This window comes from Argentina silus, assembly GCF_951799395.1.
Source record: "Argentina silus genome assembly, chromosome: 10".
NCBI lineage: Eukaryota > Metazoa > Chordata > Actinopteri > Argentiniformes > Argentinidae > Argentina > Argentina silus.
In genome coordinates, this window is record NC_139664.1 from 10,674,734 (window position 1) to 10,691,784 (window position 17,051).

Sequence of the window (17,051 nt, forward strand, 5' to 3'; positions counted from 1 at the left end):
CAGTATATAATGCGTTCTATATACAGTAAGATACTATTTCTAATGAGATGATATGTATATGCGCTTCCGGGGCCGGGGGGCAGTTGAGTAAAGCATGGGTTAACTTGACACGTTTCCTTGTATTTCCCTACAATAGATCTAAGTAAGAGCATAACATTATTTGCATTTCATTGTATGCTATATAACGTCAATTTGGTCACAGACAAAGAAAGAAGCATTCATTATCTTCAACATGAACATTGATACAGGTAGCTGCTTGCTTTTATGTTCAGGTAGGACTGCATCCAGTCTACTTGTCATAACATGCAAAAAGCTTAAAGAGCACTGTTAAGACTCTCACTCAATCTTCAAAAGTATTTATTACATGAAATAAAATCTTACAAAACACATCAAGACATCAGAATATAGACAAAAATAACTGATTGATTGTTACATAATGTTATGGATATGGGCCACCAGAAGAATTATGGACGAATCAGAAAGTTTCAAGCTGATGAATGACCACTCTACCAAGGAGAGCAGCCTCACTTTCTGGTTTCTTTGGTTTCTCACTTCTCACATGGTAAGGAAGCAAATATGAAAGAAATCCCATCTTTGTCTTTTGGCTTAGATCAAGAGTATAACGAAATAGGCAGGAAATCCTGAGCTGTGCAACATGAGAGTACCATTCATAATTCATTAAGATAAAGGACTGTTGAGAGAGAGGCAGAAGAAGACAATAGATCTGGACTGCATGTATCCCTACAGTCCATGTTCACACTTGAGTCTGCCAAGATGTAGAGATTAGATGAACAGAGTTGAGTAAATGCTGGTTGTACATCCCTCTGTCTTGGAGAGTCCCCAATGTCTCAGGGCCAAAGGTTTAGTGGATTTCCTCCAGTCTCTGTCCAGCTCTAATATCAGCCCAGCCAATTGCATCTCCATGCACAAAAATATTTCTAGCACTACATAAAATGAACCTATGATAAAATATTTACTATCGCCTTAAATTCTCAATTACGAATATGAAGAATGCTTTTATTCCTTGTTCCATAGGATATCTAATTTCCATGCCTGCTTAGTAAGAGCGAGCTGTAGTACATTCTCATCACATTTCTGCAAATAAATACCCTGCCTGCAACACTTGGGCAGATGATGCACAAAGCAAGGTGAGGAATCAGGAACAACGTGAATACATGGATCCTCTGCAGGAACCAGCAACAACACTTAGAATGGCCTCTTATTGGTTCAAATGTCATTGAGGCATTGACCATCACAAGTCCCTCCCTGACCATCCCACTGGGAGGAGGGCTGTCTCCCCATCCTCTCCTCTATTAATCCATTAGTCTCATGGGTGTGGCTGGGTTAGGCTCTGGTGGGCCCTCTCAGACCACAGACACGCCCTGCGTAGCGCAGGTGAGCGCGCTGGCCACGTCGGGCCTCTCGATGCGGGCGAGCGCTGAACACAGCAGTCCCAGGGTGGAGCCTTCCTGCTGGGCCCAGTTGGAGAGCAGTGTGTGTGCGGGGGCCTCTCCACGCCCAAACAGATCCAGCTGCTCAGACTCGTACCCCAGTACGGCCCCTAGCTGCCTCCAGCCCCGGCCCCCACCCTCCTGCAGCAGACGCTCCACCTCCTCCTGTCTATGGGGGGGTAGATTCACGTACAGACGGTTGTCCTGCTTACTGTCCCTCTTACTGCCTGTAGAGACGCAGGATGACATATTAGTCATGATTTGGCATCACTGAACTGCAATGGTAAATGATGAGAAATGCTAATTGCAAGAAATGCAACTTGGGCTTCTGATTGGCTCTTGAGCTACAGCTCTTATTCATGCAAAAGTATAAGCTATAGGCTATATTGTATAGTATTGGTGTAAAGGTGGGTATTGTTATCGCTACCTTTGCTGGGCTGGTTGTCCTGTAGGCTTTGGGAGTCTAGAAATACCCCGCTGTCACTGTGCAGTTTCTCCCCCTCAGGGGAAGTCCCCAGCTCAGCAGCACGAGCCTTCCCCAAAGCCTGCTTCTGCTTACATGATGTCCAACTGAGGTGACAAGAGAAAAACACACACTCTTTACTAAACAAATAACAATGGGCTCATTCTTCATCTCAAAAAATGATGCAAAATAAAGTAATAATGAAAACTGGCCTGCAAACAATTTCAGTTCCTGCAAACAATTTCAGTTCTTCTAATTGAATGTCAGACCGCCTGTTCTGTGGCCTCTTCTCTGTGTTGACTGACATTGAACTCAGTTCTGGTTGACAGTGTGTCATATTGTGTAAATATGGAAAGACAAGATAGAAAAACACTTCCATGTTGATTCTTTGAGGTAAACTCAACTTTAAAAGTCTTTATCAGACATTACAAATGTCAAACTCAACCACAGTGAATTAGTGAATTAGACTGAAGCGAGTGTGGGTCCTGAGAACTCACCACTTGTAGGCGACATAGAGCAGGAGTCCCAGCACCACTGCTGCCAGGACAGACACGTAGGCTAGGATGTTGTTGCTGCCACCGTCATCCTGGGGGGTGAACCTGGGGGTTCCTGGGGCAGGGCTGGCCTCCTCCCCCTCCTCCTCATCCTCCCCGAAGCCCTGCCATCGAGGAGAGTCACGGGGGCTGTCAGACTCAGCTGGACGAGACAGGATGTGCAGCTTCTTATCTGGGGAGACAGGAAAGAGATGCTCTTTAGCTGACAATAAGTCAATGTATAAATGTATTTTTTTTCTTCACGCGCCATCATAGACATATTAGGCAACACTACATGAATAATTGCCAAAAATAATCCAGCTGATGCCTGTGAGCCTGATGTCTAGAGCCAGCCTCTGTCAGCCAGGCCCCCTGGGGGTCTGAAACAGATCCTGCCCTGCCTCTGGCCCCCCTTATACAGCCTGCCTATTTTAGGATCAAACACGCCATGGGACTGCGCTGACCTCCCAAGGGTCATGGGGTTGTGACCTGCGCTGCCTGCATGTGTACAGATGACCAGACTCCTGGAGAGCGAGCTAGGCCATTTGGAACCCAGCCGGCTGGCAGTCAGGTCAGGGTCACCAGCTTCCCCTGGCCCTGGGCTCTGGGGGTAGTTAGCCTTTAAGACCTGTCAGCTCATACCAATTTGACTGCAGCACTTAAACAGTTTTTTCTCTATGTGCTCATATTTCCAGGCTTGGAGTGTTGCTGAGTGTTCAGATGAGGGGTGGGTACAGGTGTTGGCCACATGTCCTGCCCCTTTCCTGCCTTCCTCGCTCCCCACTCCGTCTATCTGTCTCTCTCTTGTCTCTCATGCCCCATATTTAGATTAGATGATTAGATTGTACTTTATTGTCTGCTTGCATAGAAATTAGTTTTGTCTCACATGCTAACAACACATTAACAACATCAACACAAGGCACGCAAACACAAGTCTCTCTTTCTCTGTCTCTATTACCCACTCTCTCTCTCTCTCTCTCTCTCTCTCTCTCTCACTCTTTCTCTCTCTCTCTCACTCTCTCTCTCTCTCTCTCTCTCAATTCAATTCAATTCAATGCAATTCAATTCAAAGGGCTTTATTGGCATTGGAAACAACAGTTTACATTGCCAAAGCAAGTGAAATTACAAATAAACCACTATAGTAAAAAATAGATAAATAGTTAAATAAGTGTTGTATTTACAGTTGTGTTTGTGCTCCACTGGTTGCCCTTATCCTATGTCAACAGCTCACAAATGTTGCTGCTGTGATGGCACACTGTGGTATTTCACCTAGCAGATATGGGAGTTTATCCAGGTTTGATTTGTTTTCTAATTCTTTGTGGGTCTGTGTAATCTGAGGGAAATATACACTCACCGACCACTTTATTAGGTACTGTTCAACTGCTCGGTAATGCAAATATCTAATCAGCCAATCACATGGCAGCAACTCAATGTATTTAGGCATGTAGACATGGTCAAGACGACCTGCTGAAGTTCAAACCGAGCATCAAAATGGGGAAGAAAGGTGATTTAAGTGACTTTGAACGTGGCATGGTTGTTGGTGCCAGACGGGCTGGTCTGAGTATTTCAGAAACTGCTGATATACTGGGATTTTCACGCACAACCATCTCTAGGGTTTACAGAGAATGGTCCGAAAAAGAGAAAATATCCAGTGAGCGGCAGTTCTCTGGGCGAAAATGCCTTGTTGATGCCAGAGGTCAGAGGGGAATGGCCAGACTGGTTCGAGATGATAGAAAGGCAACAGTAACTCAAATAACCCCTCGTTACAACCAAGGTATGCAGAAGACCATCTCTGAACACACAACACATCGAATCTTGAAGCAGATGGGCTACAAAAGGGGGTCCAACTCAGTACTAGCAAGGTGTACCTAATAAAGTGGCCGGTGAGTGTAAGTCTCTAATATGGGCATACATTTGGCAGGAGGTTAGGAAGTGTAGCTCGGTTTCCACCTCATTTTGTGGACAGTGTGCACATAGCCTGTCTTCTCTTGGGAGCCAGGTCTGCCTATGCCAACCTTTCTCGATAGCAAGGTTATGCTCGCTGAGTCTGTACATAGTCAAAGCTTTTTTTAGTGTCAGTCACAGTGGCCAGGTATTCTGTGTTCTGTGTACTCTCTGTTTAGGGCCAGATAGCATTCCAGTTTGCTTTGTTGTTTGGTTGATTCTTTCCAATGGGTCAAGTATAATTATCTCATAATTTGGTTGGGTCTAATTGTGTTGCTGTTCTGGGGCTATGTGGTGTCTGTTTGTGAACAAAGCCTCAGAACCAGCTGGTTGAGGGGACTCTTCTCTCGGTTCATCTCTCTGTAGGTGATGGCTTTGTTATGGAAGGTTTGTGAATCGCTTCCTTTTAGGTGGTTGTAGAATTTAACAGCTCTTTCCTGGATTTTTCTAATTAACGGATATCGTCTTAATTCTGCTCTGCATGCATTATTTGGGTTGTACATGGAGGATGTTTTTACAGAATTCTGCATGCAGAGTCTGTTGATGATACTGCAGAAGATTTTCCTGAGGTTGCTGTTGACGCATAACCCACGGTAGTTATTGGGGTTAAATTTGTGGATTGGGGTAATCAATCCTTGGTTCCAAATATTGGGAAAAATGTTGAGGATGGTGTTAAAGAGGTTAAGTATAGGCAATTGGAATTTGTGGTCTGTATATTTTATTATTTCATTTAGGATGCCATCAACACCACAGGCCTTTTTGGGTTGGACGTTTTGTATTTTGTCCTGCAGTTCGTTCAATGTAATTGGAGAATCCAGTGGGTTCTGGTCGTCTTTAATAGCCGATTCTAAAGTTTGAAATTGATATTGACGTTTCTCTCTCTGTACTCACCCATGCAGAGCGTGTCAGAGTTGGGCTGGCAGGCTCTGATCTCCACCTCGCTGTCGGAGCACTGGGTGCAGGCCTGGCAGGGTTTGGTGTCGCTGCGCTCCTCAGAGAAGGTGCGCGGGCCGCAGGGTTGGCACTGCGTGTTCCCCTGTGGGCCGCACGGCCGCGTCACACCCTCACCACGGCCACACACGGAGCAGGCAGCACATAGGCCAACCGGGCTTTTACCCTCACGCCACAAGTAGTAGCTCTCGCTGCAGTCACAGTGTGTGTCCTGGGTGGCAGTGCAGGAGGCCAGTTTGGGAATGAAAGCTGGGCAGCTAGCACAGGGGAGGCACGGAGAGAGACCCTCCGAGGGAGAAAACGTTCCTGGGAAAAAAAAAACGCAGGACGATGTCAGTTACAGATGACTGTCAGAAGGTTCTATTTATCAATATCTCCATTGTCAACATTAGAATACATGTGGTGATTTATATCCTTATGAGAAGTCTTAGATCCCATAGAAAAAGGCATCATCTAGATTATGTGTATATGAAATGTCTAATAATACTGTATTATGACTTTAAATGACTCACCCTCTGAGCAAGGCTGGCACTTGGTGTCCTCTTTCCCACACCCTATCTCCACCTCATAGCCTGCAGGACAGAGGCTACAGCACTCCCCTGAATGGGTGAACTGGCCACTGGCACAGGCATCTCCCAGGGCAACCTAGAGAAGAACCAAGACAATTGACATCATCAGATACAACATTGGGACCATGCTGTTAGTTATCCGTGGCGAGAGGTGCGAGGATGAGGTGTGTGGTGCTGTCTGTACTGTAGGTGGCAGTGATGACGAAGGAACACCTTTCTAGTTGATGAGAAGTTATTCCCTTAAAATGACTGTCAATGAATTGGGCTTTTGTGAAAAAAAGAATGACAGTTATAATCAGAGAACAAAACATTCTTTCACTATATTTTTGTGTGATTACGAACAGTAAGAAGACCACAGTAGAGGCCATGGCAGATGTGTGTTTGAAGAAACAGCACTCTTAACATCAAGCATAAACTCTCTGGTATCAGTTAAGACCAGACCAGTTCCTCTGAAACCTCAATTATGAGACCTCAATGTTGCACATGTGGAAAGGAAATCATTTACACACCCCTCTCCTTCTCCATCAGAAAAATGGGTGGAGTGGGTGTATTGAAAATGGCTTTTTCATCATTGTATCTGCCTCAGTTTTCACTTCTTCAGACTGCCTGAGCCCTTATCTGCCTCGGTAATGGAGAGCCCAGTGTGAGTTAGACATGAGGGATATATCAGAAATTCCTAGGGGCTTATACACCAGAGTGGGTGCCTAACAGGAGTGGCTGGCTTTAATCAGATGGCTTTAGACCAATGGAAAGAATAAGACATAAAGGAGAGAAGGAAAACACTTACAGGAGAGGAGGAAGGAAGGAGTAAAAAGGGCTTCCTCCCTCCCACATTGGCACATTCCACATGGGTGTGAATGACACTGTGGTGTGTGTGCGTGTGTGTGTGCGTGCGTGTATATGTGTGTGTGTCTGTGCGCACATGTGTATGTTTGTGTGTGTATGGGTGTGTGTGTGTGTGTGTATGTGTGTGTGTGTGTGTGTGTGTGTGAAGCTCTTGTCCTCAGACACAGGTAGGGTGAGGGGAGAGACAGTTGCAGCCCCAGGGGAGGGTGTCAGTTAGCCGGGCCTGCCCAGCATGTGAGTGTCTGTTTGGGTGAGAGGGGCCTTTGATGTCCCCCAGCCCTGCAGGTATGCATCTATGGAGGTCAGTGCTGCTCTCCCTCCCCCTCCTACAGGCCTTCAACAACGGCATCTAAAACATGCACATGTTTAGGGGAGATTGGCCCACTACCCCTGGGGGCTGACAAGAGCAAACAGATGTCTAACAACTAACCTCCTACAACGGCAAAAAGTAACAGCTAAACAACCCTCTCTGATGTCTCTCTCTCTCTCTGAGGCTCAGATGTCTGCCAAGGAGCAGCATGTGTCAACCTGTAGAGCCCTCAACGAAAGCCCACCACACACACACACACACACACACACACACACACACACACACACACACACACACACACACACACACACACACACACACACACACACAAGCACATTCACAGACTCTATGCCATCCCTCCAGTCACAAAACACTACAAAAATTCCACCATGTTGATACTAGAAAGGAAACGGCTTTGAAAGGGGCACAGCTCATTCCAAAAACAACAGCCAGCTTTATTGCACCACTTTTTGAGGAGCCAGACCATATATGAACCCCAGCCAGTTTAGATCTGAGGTATCTGGGTGATGGGGAGGTACGTTAGAACAGGCATTATTAACCGGTAAGATCTCATGTGAGCAGGACAGGCCATCACCTGGAGCTGTGATGTGGCAGCAGAGAAGAGCCTAGCTACGCTAACCACAGCCAAACTCCTCCATATGACAGATGGAGCTCATCAGCTAACACAAGCTAACCTCCCAGGTCTCTATCCAGGCTGTGATAAATATTTGGTGACAGCGGTAGTGTTTGGTAGTGTCTCCAGCTGGTGCTCCATCATCTCAAAGAGGCTAGTCTGGGTATACAGACAGACTAACGAGAGAAAGTCCAGGGCCAACTCTGCTCCACACAGGCAGTGGCATTGGCATTTCCTTTACTGGTGCCCAAATATAGAATTAAACTATTCACTTCATGCGCCACTGCAAGGAAAAGAGAGGAAATAGTGCAAACATACTTACTAGGGGCTTAATGACCAAAGTAATTAGGAGTGGCACTAAAAGAGCTACATTTTGTGGATGTAGTTTATATACATTCCGGTATTTCAGTAGTAACATGCAAATAGTGCTGATTTACATATGATGTCAAGGTCACCTAGAAGGTGCTGGTTTTTTTAGTGTGAGTGAGTAAGGTATGATATTTAGATTACAAAAGCATTTTCAACGTTGTTACTAGTTGCATTATGATGATGTATAAACCATAATGGTTGTGGTATGGTGGCTCAGGACTTTGTCATCGAGACATTCACGCACAGCATAGGCAACTCTTCCTTATGTCAGGCACAAAGAGATCACACAGATCTTATCTGTCTTATTCAGGGCCACTGGAGAGAGTTTAAGGGGCTGCAGTTGCTTTACCACTTAGGTAAGGAGTTGCAATTTAAAGGGATTCCCTAGTGAGAGGGGACCACCGTGCAGCACTGCTTTCAAACGGGCTCTGAACTCTGCGGCTGTCAAAGTCACTCAGTCATCACATACACACACACACACACATACACACATACATACACACACACACACACACACACACACACACACACACACACACACACACACACACACACACACACACACACACACACACACACACACACACACACACACACACACGCCACAACCCTGGCTCAACGCTGCCTGAAGCAGCCCCTGGGCCTTTTTGAAGTGAGATCACATTTGATATGATGTATGGGCGCTGGCTGCAGCAGCCTGGAGTTTCCACGTAAATCTAGCCTGAGTGATGAGCACATGAAAGGCCGGGAGCCCCAGGAGGCAGGGGCTCTCTCCTAGCTCTGACACTGACCTCTGGCCCTCACACCCGGGCGACAGCAGCAGCAGCAGTGGCGTCACTATCGGCACCTCAAGCAGGCCAGGGAGTGGGACAGGCCAGGAACAGGGACTGGCAGGAAGGGTGGAACTAGTGCTGCCTGTCTGGCCCGCACTTTCCATCTGCACTGATTACTGTCATTAGCAGAGGCACATCGTCGCCACTTCAAAAGTGAAAGTTTGTAATCTTTTGTTGGTAGTTCATTATTTTTTCCCTTGTCAAGGCACTTATTTTCATGTCAGAGGGTTTATCCTGGTCTTTTCCTGATCTGATCTCCTCCTCTCATCTCCTTGCATTCAGTAAAACTAGACACAAACAGTTATGTCTTGTACAGAATACAAGGCCTGTTAAGGCAATTTAAAGTTCTAGGTTAATACAACTGCTGACTACTGTCTCATCAAAGAGGCTGGTCTGAGAAAGCAGTGGTTGGAAGTTCAAGAGTAAATCAATCTCCTACCCCCTACATAAATCTGCTTAGCCACTAAATGGAAATTTAAATTACTTACAAACTGGGCTCCCCTTTTCTCCCAGCAGACCAAGAGAAAATGACAATAATTGCTTTGCTCCGGAAATCCAGACCCCAGCAATATTTAAACTGTTGCCGCATTTTCACCAGGAATTGCCGTAAGGAATTACTCTGGCACTATCCATGAATTGCCATACAGTTAAGTAATGTAACTATAAACCTTGGACAAAATGACCTCAAACATCAGTGCAGGGCAGTGTGTTTCTATGCTAAATATAATTAGATTTAATGAGTACAGACATTGAAACCCATCACTTAATTTTATACCTACACTGTACATTTTTTTTGGTAAACTCATGAAATAAAAATATGGACACTGGTTTGATACTAACCCTTATTATGATAGGCCTAGTACAAACAGATAACGTCTTTCTAGGGTCACATTAATCTAGAGTGTGAATCATCTGATAAGAGAGATATCTCAAGAGCTTTGATCCTGAAGAAAGGGATTGGCTTTGAGGAACATGACAGGACAAGCATTTATAGGCCCTCAGGTCTTTTGGGGTTTGTTAAGGAGAGATGCATGTCAAATTGTTGTCTGCAACTGTGGAGAGGATTCTTTTGACACTTTGATCTGTACAGATCAATTTTTTCCTTCACTTCAATTGGCTGCATAGACGTTTTAATTACTGATATGATATCACACTTTTAACTCTTATTATGTTTTACTTCAAAGACCATAAAGACCCTCTAGTTTGGTTGATCATTCAGAAGAAACATAAAGCCCTCAAAGAAGTACATGAGAAAATGTGTCACATGCTTCAACATGGACAAGCTGAGTTTTCTAGGTAGAGAAACTCAAGGTGCAGTAGTTACAATGTCACGCACGAGTAATAACATCGATAGAATGTTATATTCTACTACATTTTATCCTCTCCGTTTAGCACGGATATAAGTGCGAAAGCTGGATCCTAGACTCAGGACTTTGCATGTAATGTTCTAAAATGAAATAAATTTAAAATAAATACATTGGCTCATTTAATTTTACTCAAACATGACATTATTTCTAAATGCATGGTCAGCTGAAAAATATTTGTACATCTGTCTGAATAGATATGACTTACCTTTGCAAGAAGAAAAAGTGTGCAGACCCAATACGCAGCCATATCTCAGTTCTTTACCGAAGGAGAATTCCGCACCAGTAAATTCCCCTTCAAGTCTTCGGCCAGTTAGGGAATAGGGATCCAAGAGTGCTACAGTTGAATTTACACAGGTAAATGGCACTATAGCGCACCTTCGTACCTAAACACTATTCGTAATGTCACGCATGTAAAACAACAAAAACCCAACAAGTGTAAAGCATTCTTGGACTGCCTCAAAATAGCCAACTTGGATAGAAAGAGTCAAACACCTCTCCGTCTCCGAGGGTCACCGCTCCGATAACGGGACAGCTAGTCCGACTGGCTTCTTCTTTTCGCAAAAGCAACTGTCATTAAAGATTACGATTATACGAGGAACACTGTAAAAACTCCCTTCTTTCAACAAAAACTACTTCTTCGGTGGTGTTTCTTTGTTACATTCTCTATGACTGAGTCACTTCAATAATTGTTGGCATGTTCCTCTTTCAGCGTGAGACAGATGCGCAAGTTTTGGCCCCTAGTTTTTCAAGTGCCTGTTCCCCTCTCCGCCTACATCTCCCTACCTCTACAGCCCCCGTGCTCGTTCTGTGATTGGCTGGGGCACGATGGCAATAAACACTTTGAAGTGATATTCAAATTGTAGCAACTTGATACACTAAATAAAGGGAGACTCACAAAGCTCCGTGCAAAGCTCTGACTATCTGCTCACGATTAGGCCTGCAGAATACTGGTCATATATGTATATATGCCTTGTTCATTTCTAAAATCCCTGTCATTTGTCTTGAACGGTTGATGCAAATTTATATTTGGGGCTGATAAATGTTTTCATGCCACTGTAGGCTAATCCGTTTATTAATTAAAATAACCCTTACATCGGTTTTTAGTGATGCTGTTGTATGAACCTAATTGAATATTCAGTATTTAGGCCACTAGTGTAGCGCAAACATTTATTATTTTAATAAGAATCAGAGACCCAACATAATAATAAATATACAAGAAATTATGTCTGTAGAAAGAAGAAGGTTAAAAAGTTCATGTTAGATCTTACATATTCAAAGGCTCTATAAGACAAACATGTGGTGAATGACACACCTTGTAAATTCTGGAGAATGCACCACATGGGGTCTAGTGACTTCACAGGAGAGCAAATGGAGACATCTCTCAGACACAATAGCAGTGGCACTTCAAAGACTGACTGAGGGAGAAGAGGAGCCAGGAAAGTAACAAATAACTCACTCAAATCTATTATTTGACCTCTAGTCCTAACCAGTAGCATCCTGTATGTTATTTGAAAATGTTTAGAATTATGGCTACAGAGGAAGTTTACTGTCAGATATCGTCCCTACCTTGAATAGATCAATTGTCAGTATATCAGGACTATTATTTGATTCATATTCGCTCTAGTGTGCATTACTTACACTTTGAGATGCCAGAATACCATTCACTTCACAATTAAAATGTTTTTCTTCCTCTCCATCATCAGCATCACTTTAAAATAGGTGCAAACCATCTGTGTGTGTCTCTCAGTCAGGCAATCCTTATACAGCCCTGCATATCTTAAATGATCAATAAAATAGATCAATAGATGATGCTGGTACAGTATCTACAGTATATATGCAAGCACTACCACCACATGCAGTTGTAAAGCAGTTCTGGGCAACATCCTGTTGACAACAATATAGTCAGTGCTAACTAGGGTCTTTCAAACCACAATGTCCAGTGGCTGGGGTGCTCTGTGGTCATATGTGGGCGAGAAATAGCAGTACAGTGTAAGATAGTAATAAAACCCTGATCTCTCCTACAGCCAAGAATAAATAGTCAAGAAGGGACGGGGGAGGGCTGAGGTCAGTGTGGGGGACTGTTTGAGGGTTGTTGTGGTTCTTGGCAGGAACAAATTAGACAACACCAAGATTGGGGGAGCTCACGATAGTCTCTCCCCAGCACCCCTCCCCTCAGTCTCCCAGTCTCCCCTCAGGACTCAAGAGGTCAGAGGGAGATACCTGCTATAACCGAGAGCAAGGTGTCAACCCCTCCTCCCATTGTCAACAGGGCCACATCAGAGGCAGAATAGCAGCCATATTCCCTCCTCCCCTACCTCCCAAACTCCCTCATCCTCTTTCTCTGCTTGTATTGACTTATCGCCAGCCCCCCTCCCCCTTCCTCTATGACCCACTGTATTGTCCCCCTGGAGGTGTTTATGGGTAGGCTGACAGGATGTTCGGCCCACAGGAAGATCAAAGGCTCCTCTTTAAGTAAATGTGGTGTTGCTGTGACCTTTTCAACTCCAATAGGGCTAACACATACAGCAATGAGGACCTATATTGAAAAAAACGCCACATCTCACAGATGACCTAGTCCCTTATCAAACAAGAAAGTCATGCATTGAACTCAAGTCACGCATTTGGTGTTCTACAAAGAGGCTGATGAAATCCAAAAGGATGAATGGACTACATAAATGTATTTACCCTAACATTAGTCATGGTTGTTGAAAGGTTTAAAATGACAGTCAAGCAGTTTGTTTAAAAAAAGCGTATGTATTTCAACATCATTGAAGAACAGTAAACACCAAAACAGTTATGAAAAGGCAGTGAAATAGGTCAAAAATTGAGGCAACTCTGACCTCACATAAGGCTTCAGTTGGATTGTGCAGGATGCAAATGAGGACACATTTTTAAAAAGCTCTCTAGATACAGTATATACAACATGTATACAGCAGTAGTGTCCTGGAGGTGGGAGCCTGGGGTGTGTGTGGGTGTGCCAAGAGGAGAAAAAGGATCAACTTACACTGAAAAGAAGTTAGCATTACTGCATAGTTCAGTGACACCAGCATACATTCATGACATTTATGACATGTAAACAAGCATTATGCAAATAACAAGACAGGCAATAAAATGTTAGCTGTGCATAAGCACAGCTTGAAACATAAAGCAAATACACACACAAGTTATGCAGGCTTTTTAGAAACCTTTTCAATAAAACCCAGAGACTCAGACAATATTACTGCAAGATAGTTCAAATAAAACGTGATTGTACATTATACAGTTCATGTGATGATGACCTTTCAAACACAAACATAGGTGCAGAAAAAAAAAAATATCAAAGTTACAGCAAAATTCTCTTTTTCTTTTTTTTCAAACATCCTTTTCGATCATGGGTTACAGAAACATGTTAGCCTGTATGCGCCATTTTGTTGCCATTGCATTTGCCCAAGAGTTCCCTTTGTCTTTCTCCCATCATGACAGTGCATAACAATAGACCCGCTCCGACCGCACAAGGGGGGCTGACAGGAAGTAAATTCCTCTGCTCGTGCTGTGTCTTTCCACCCATGTGTTTCACAGACACCATCTCTTCAAAAGGTTTCAGTGCTTCAGAAAATAATACAATACAACAGGAGCATACTTTAAATAGTGGATGAGAGGTGCAAACATTCAACTGACTAACAGTGTATACACAAAAGAACATCTTACAGTCATGCAGATATGGTGTGGAGGATGGACATGAGATGGAGAGAGAGGGGGAAAGTACAGGGTGAAGAAGCCAGGCAGATGGAAAGACTAAAAAAGAGGGGCGATGTTCCTAAGTCTCAGCCCAGAGTCAAGGCATGGGCTGAGTGGGGATCAGTGTGTGTATGTGGCTCATACCGTGCAAATCAGTAGGCCTACTCAAGTAAATGATGCAAGATGCAAAAGGCACTTTTAAGTTGAAGCAGTGAAGATAAAAAGAAGTCTGGCTTATGGTATTTGTGAAAGGAATAAAGAGGGGTAGACCACTGACATACCAAATCAGTGATCCCTAAAAGCAATTCAAACAATATGTATTCAGTAGCATAGCAATGACAAACAAAACACATAATCTGATCAGTAGCCTACAGGTAAATACAGAAGAAATGTACATACATTTATAAAAACAGTGGTCTCTTCTCTCCTGTGTAAGGCATATAACTCTCCTCCAAACAAAATGCTTCCAAGCTTCACCATCATGTGAGAAAAAAAATGGGGGTATTGAACTGCAGCACACAGACTAGTCTTGACCATTCAAACTGTTATTGCCTTGTATCTTTTTCTACACTGCACATAGGCACATAGAGTTGTACACAGTGAAAGCAAACCATCATGTGGTATACACTGGTACTACAGCATGGACATCTCAAGCAACGACAGTTTTCAAGTTTCAAGGCGTTCAGAAAGGGTGCCATAGCCAAACTGGCTTTGGCTCAACCCAATGAGGGGAGGAAAAGGAGGCTGCTCTTCAGACAACAAAAGGAGCCAAGGGAAGTGAGCATGGAGAGTTCAGAGATTTACTCTCTCCTACTGCACTGTCTGTGTGTGTGTGTGTGTGTGTGTGTGTGTCTGCCAGAGTAAGTCACTCTGCCTGTCAATAGATATGACTCAGGAGACATACAATAATGCACAACAGGAACCAATACTACCAAGACCTGAAATTACTTGAAAGAAGGTCTTCTCACTGTCTACAAAACCTGAACAATCTTTGGAATGATGCCTTTTAAAAACAGAGTATAAAATCTCAATAAAAAAAAAAACATTATTTTCCCTTTTGTCGAAAAAAAAGTGCTTGGTTTATCACTGCTCTCCCAGAGAGCTCAGTGGCTTGGACCCATAGTTTCTGAAGTGGCTGAAGTAATGTATCCAATCCAGTCCGGGTCTGGGCCTTGGGTGTGCTTTCTGCCGTCAACCTTCAGCAAATCCATTGCTGGTGTGTCCGTGGCCATTCTCAATTTGGAGCATTCTCTGTGGGGTTGTACTCTGTCTCTCCAGAGGACACCTGAGAGATTCGCCGCGTGGAGCCCCAGAGTCGACGGGAAAACTGCCCTGAGCGCACCTGAGAGACAAAAAAACAGGTCAGTCTTCATACTGGCCATAGGCAGAATAGACAGGTAACATTCAGGGTTAGGAATATTAACATTGAGATCCTCATTATAATCTGAATGAACTGTCCCCCTAAGGGGCTGTGGCTGTGCCCCCCCCCCCCCCCACACAAGTCTCACCTCCTCTGGTTTCCCTGCCCCCACCACAATGAGCTTCCCGTCCTCCAGCCCCACAAGGATGTGGCTGCTCTCTTTAGTCACAGACACACTCCTCACGGGCACCTTCAAGGCCACCGTCACCGCCAGCTTCAGACTGACACACATCAACACAAGCACAGGGTAAAACACACCAGCTCACACTTGGTAAGACACTCAAAACACACATTTCTTAATCCACAACCAAGGGGGTATGTTGATTATGGCCACATGGTTAAACATTTTCAACATAAATGAAGTGTAGTTTGTTGACTATAGGTCTATGAGGTACATTCGTCACCTGTATAAGTCTCTGATTTGCAGGTTGCCCTGCAAAGTGCCCACGATGATGTAATCAGGCACCAGGTGGAGAGTGGTCACATGTTCATCTAGGGTGACGGAGGCCAACAGGCAGCCGTTCACAGTGTACACATGGAGGGAATATATCTCCTGGGGGGAGGGGGGGGAGAAGGTTGTATAGTTATAGAGTAACTGCAGGGATAAAATGGTGTTGTTAGTGAGTAAGCAGGCTGATAAGTGTGTGTGTGTGTGTGTGTGTGTGTGTGTGTGTGGTCTGTACCTTCCCAGCGGAGCGTCCCTCCAGGGCAGTCTGAGCCACGATGTGTCCCTCCATGCCCACCTGCAGCTCAGTGATGCGGGCAGGCAGGCAGCTCTCACAGGGAGGTCGCAGCGTACGCAGGAACTGGCCCAGACGAACACTGTGCACTATCAGAGTGCCATCCTGAAACACCGGGGGGAAAGAGAGATGGAGAGGGAAATGGAGAGTTAGAGAGAGAGATGGAAACAATTGAAGGAGAGGATGCCATTACATATTGCATCTAAAGAGTTTGACAGGGAGAACACACATAAGAGTGAAAAAAAAGAGTAGCAAATACAGCAGCTATTCTAATATCTAGACAGCCATCCTTGACCACTCACCTTTGACCCTGAGATAGCCATGTCCAGTTCAGTGCTGATGGCCACACAGGTGACCTCGTGGTCATGTCCACAGAGAACCTGGACAGGCCGAGGAGCCAGGCCACTGGAGAACCCACCCTGAGAGAGAGGCGGTGGTTGTTTGTGAAATGTGAAATAGTAGAATGAATAGTAGAATGATGCTTAATGTACATCATCGCAAAGACGGAATGAATAAAACAATGTAATTACCTGTTGTAGAACCTGCCACACGATGCAGGATGTGTCCCTGGAGCCAGAGATGAGGTAGATGCCACAGAGGTCCAGAGCCAAGCACGTCACAACATCTACAACGTCACACACACACACACACACACACACACACACACACACTATTCTCAGAGGCTAGTCCCTCAGCAGATACACAACAAGGCAGTGTGTATAATCTGATATGTAACTGTTTTGCAGAGGTGTGTGAAGTGCTGTGATTATTAGAGCTGGAGCACTGGTCATCAAGGTTGTCTTGCCACTGTAGACATTTCTTAGACATTTCTTGCCATTGTTTGTACTGCTCTTTTGTATGCCATTGTTTTATGCTCAGTAATTCGAGCAGCATTTCTCTATGA

The 17,051-nt window shown here is 44.5% G+C and overlaps 2 protein-coding genes across 6 annotated transcripts in view; both read right to left on the bottom strand.

Moving 5' to 3' along the window:
- Positions 1 to 346: 346 nt before the first annotated feature.
- On the bottom strand, positions 347 to 10,990 carry nradd (neurotrophin receptor associated death domain). Its single transcript, XM_083679779.1, has 6 exons — positions 10,476 to 10,990; positions 5,855 to 5,987; positions 5,283 to 5,648; positions 2,412 to 2,640; positions 1,879 to 2,021; positions 347 to 1,678 (listed from the first exon to the last, which is right to left on the bottom strand). Exons 1-6 carry the CDS (start codon positions 10,515 to 10,517, stop codon positions 1,365 to 1,367), a joined length of 1,227 nt encoding a protein of 408 aa, XP_083535905.1. The 5' UTR covers positions 10,518 to 10,990; the 3' UTR covers positions 347 to 1,364.
- A 2,014-nt stretch (positions 10,991 to 13,004) lies between these two features.
- nbeal2 (neurobeachin-like 2) overlaps positions 13,005 to 17,051 on the bottom strand; it is a 34,512-nt gene continuing 30,465 nt past the window's right edge. For all 5 annotated transcript variants that reach the window (XM_083678257.1, XM_083678256.1, XM_083678254.1 and 2 more), the window contains 6 exons: positions 16,678 to 16,772; positions 16,450 to 16,566; positions 16,091 to 16,252; positions 15,812 to 15,960; positions 15,496 to 15,628; positions 13,005 to 15,329 (listed from right to left, as the gene is read on the bottom strand). In XM_083678257.1, the coding sequence (XP_083534383.1) occupies positions 15,222 to 15,329; positions 15,496 to 15,628; positions 15,812 to 15,960; positions 16,091 to 16,252; positions 16,450 to 16,566; positions 16,678 to 16,772 (764 nt within the window). In that variant the 3' untranslated portion in view covers positions 13,005 to 15,221. The remainder of the gene's footprint in view (positions 15,330 to 15,495; positions 15,629 to 15,811; positions 15,961 to 16,090; positions 16,253 to 16,449; positions 16,567 to 16,677; positions 16,773 to 17,051) is intronic.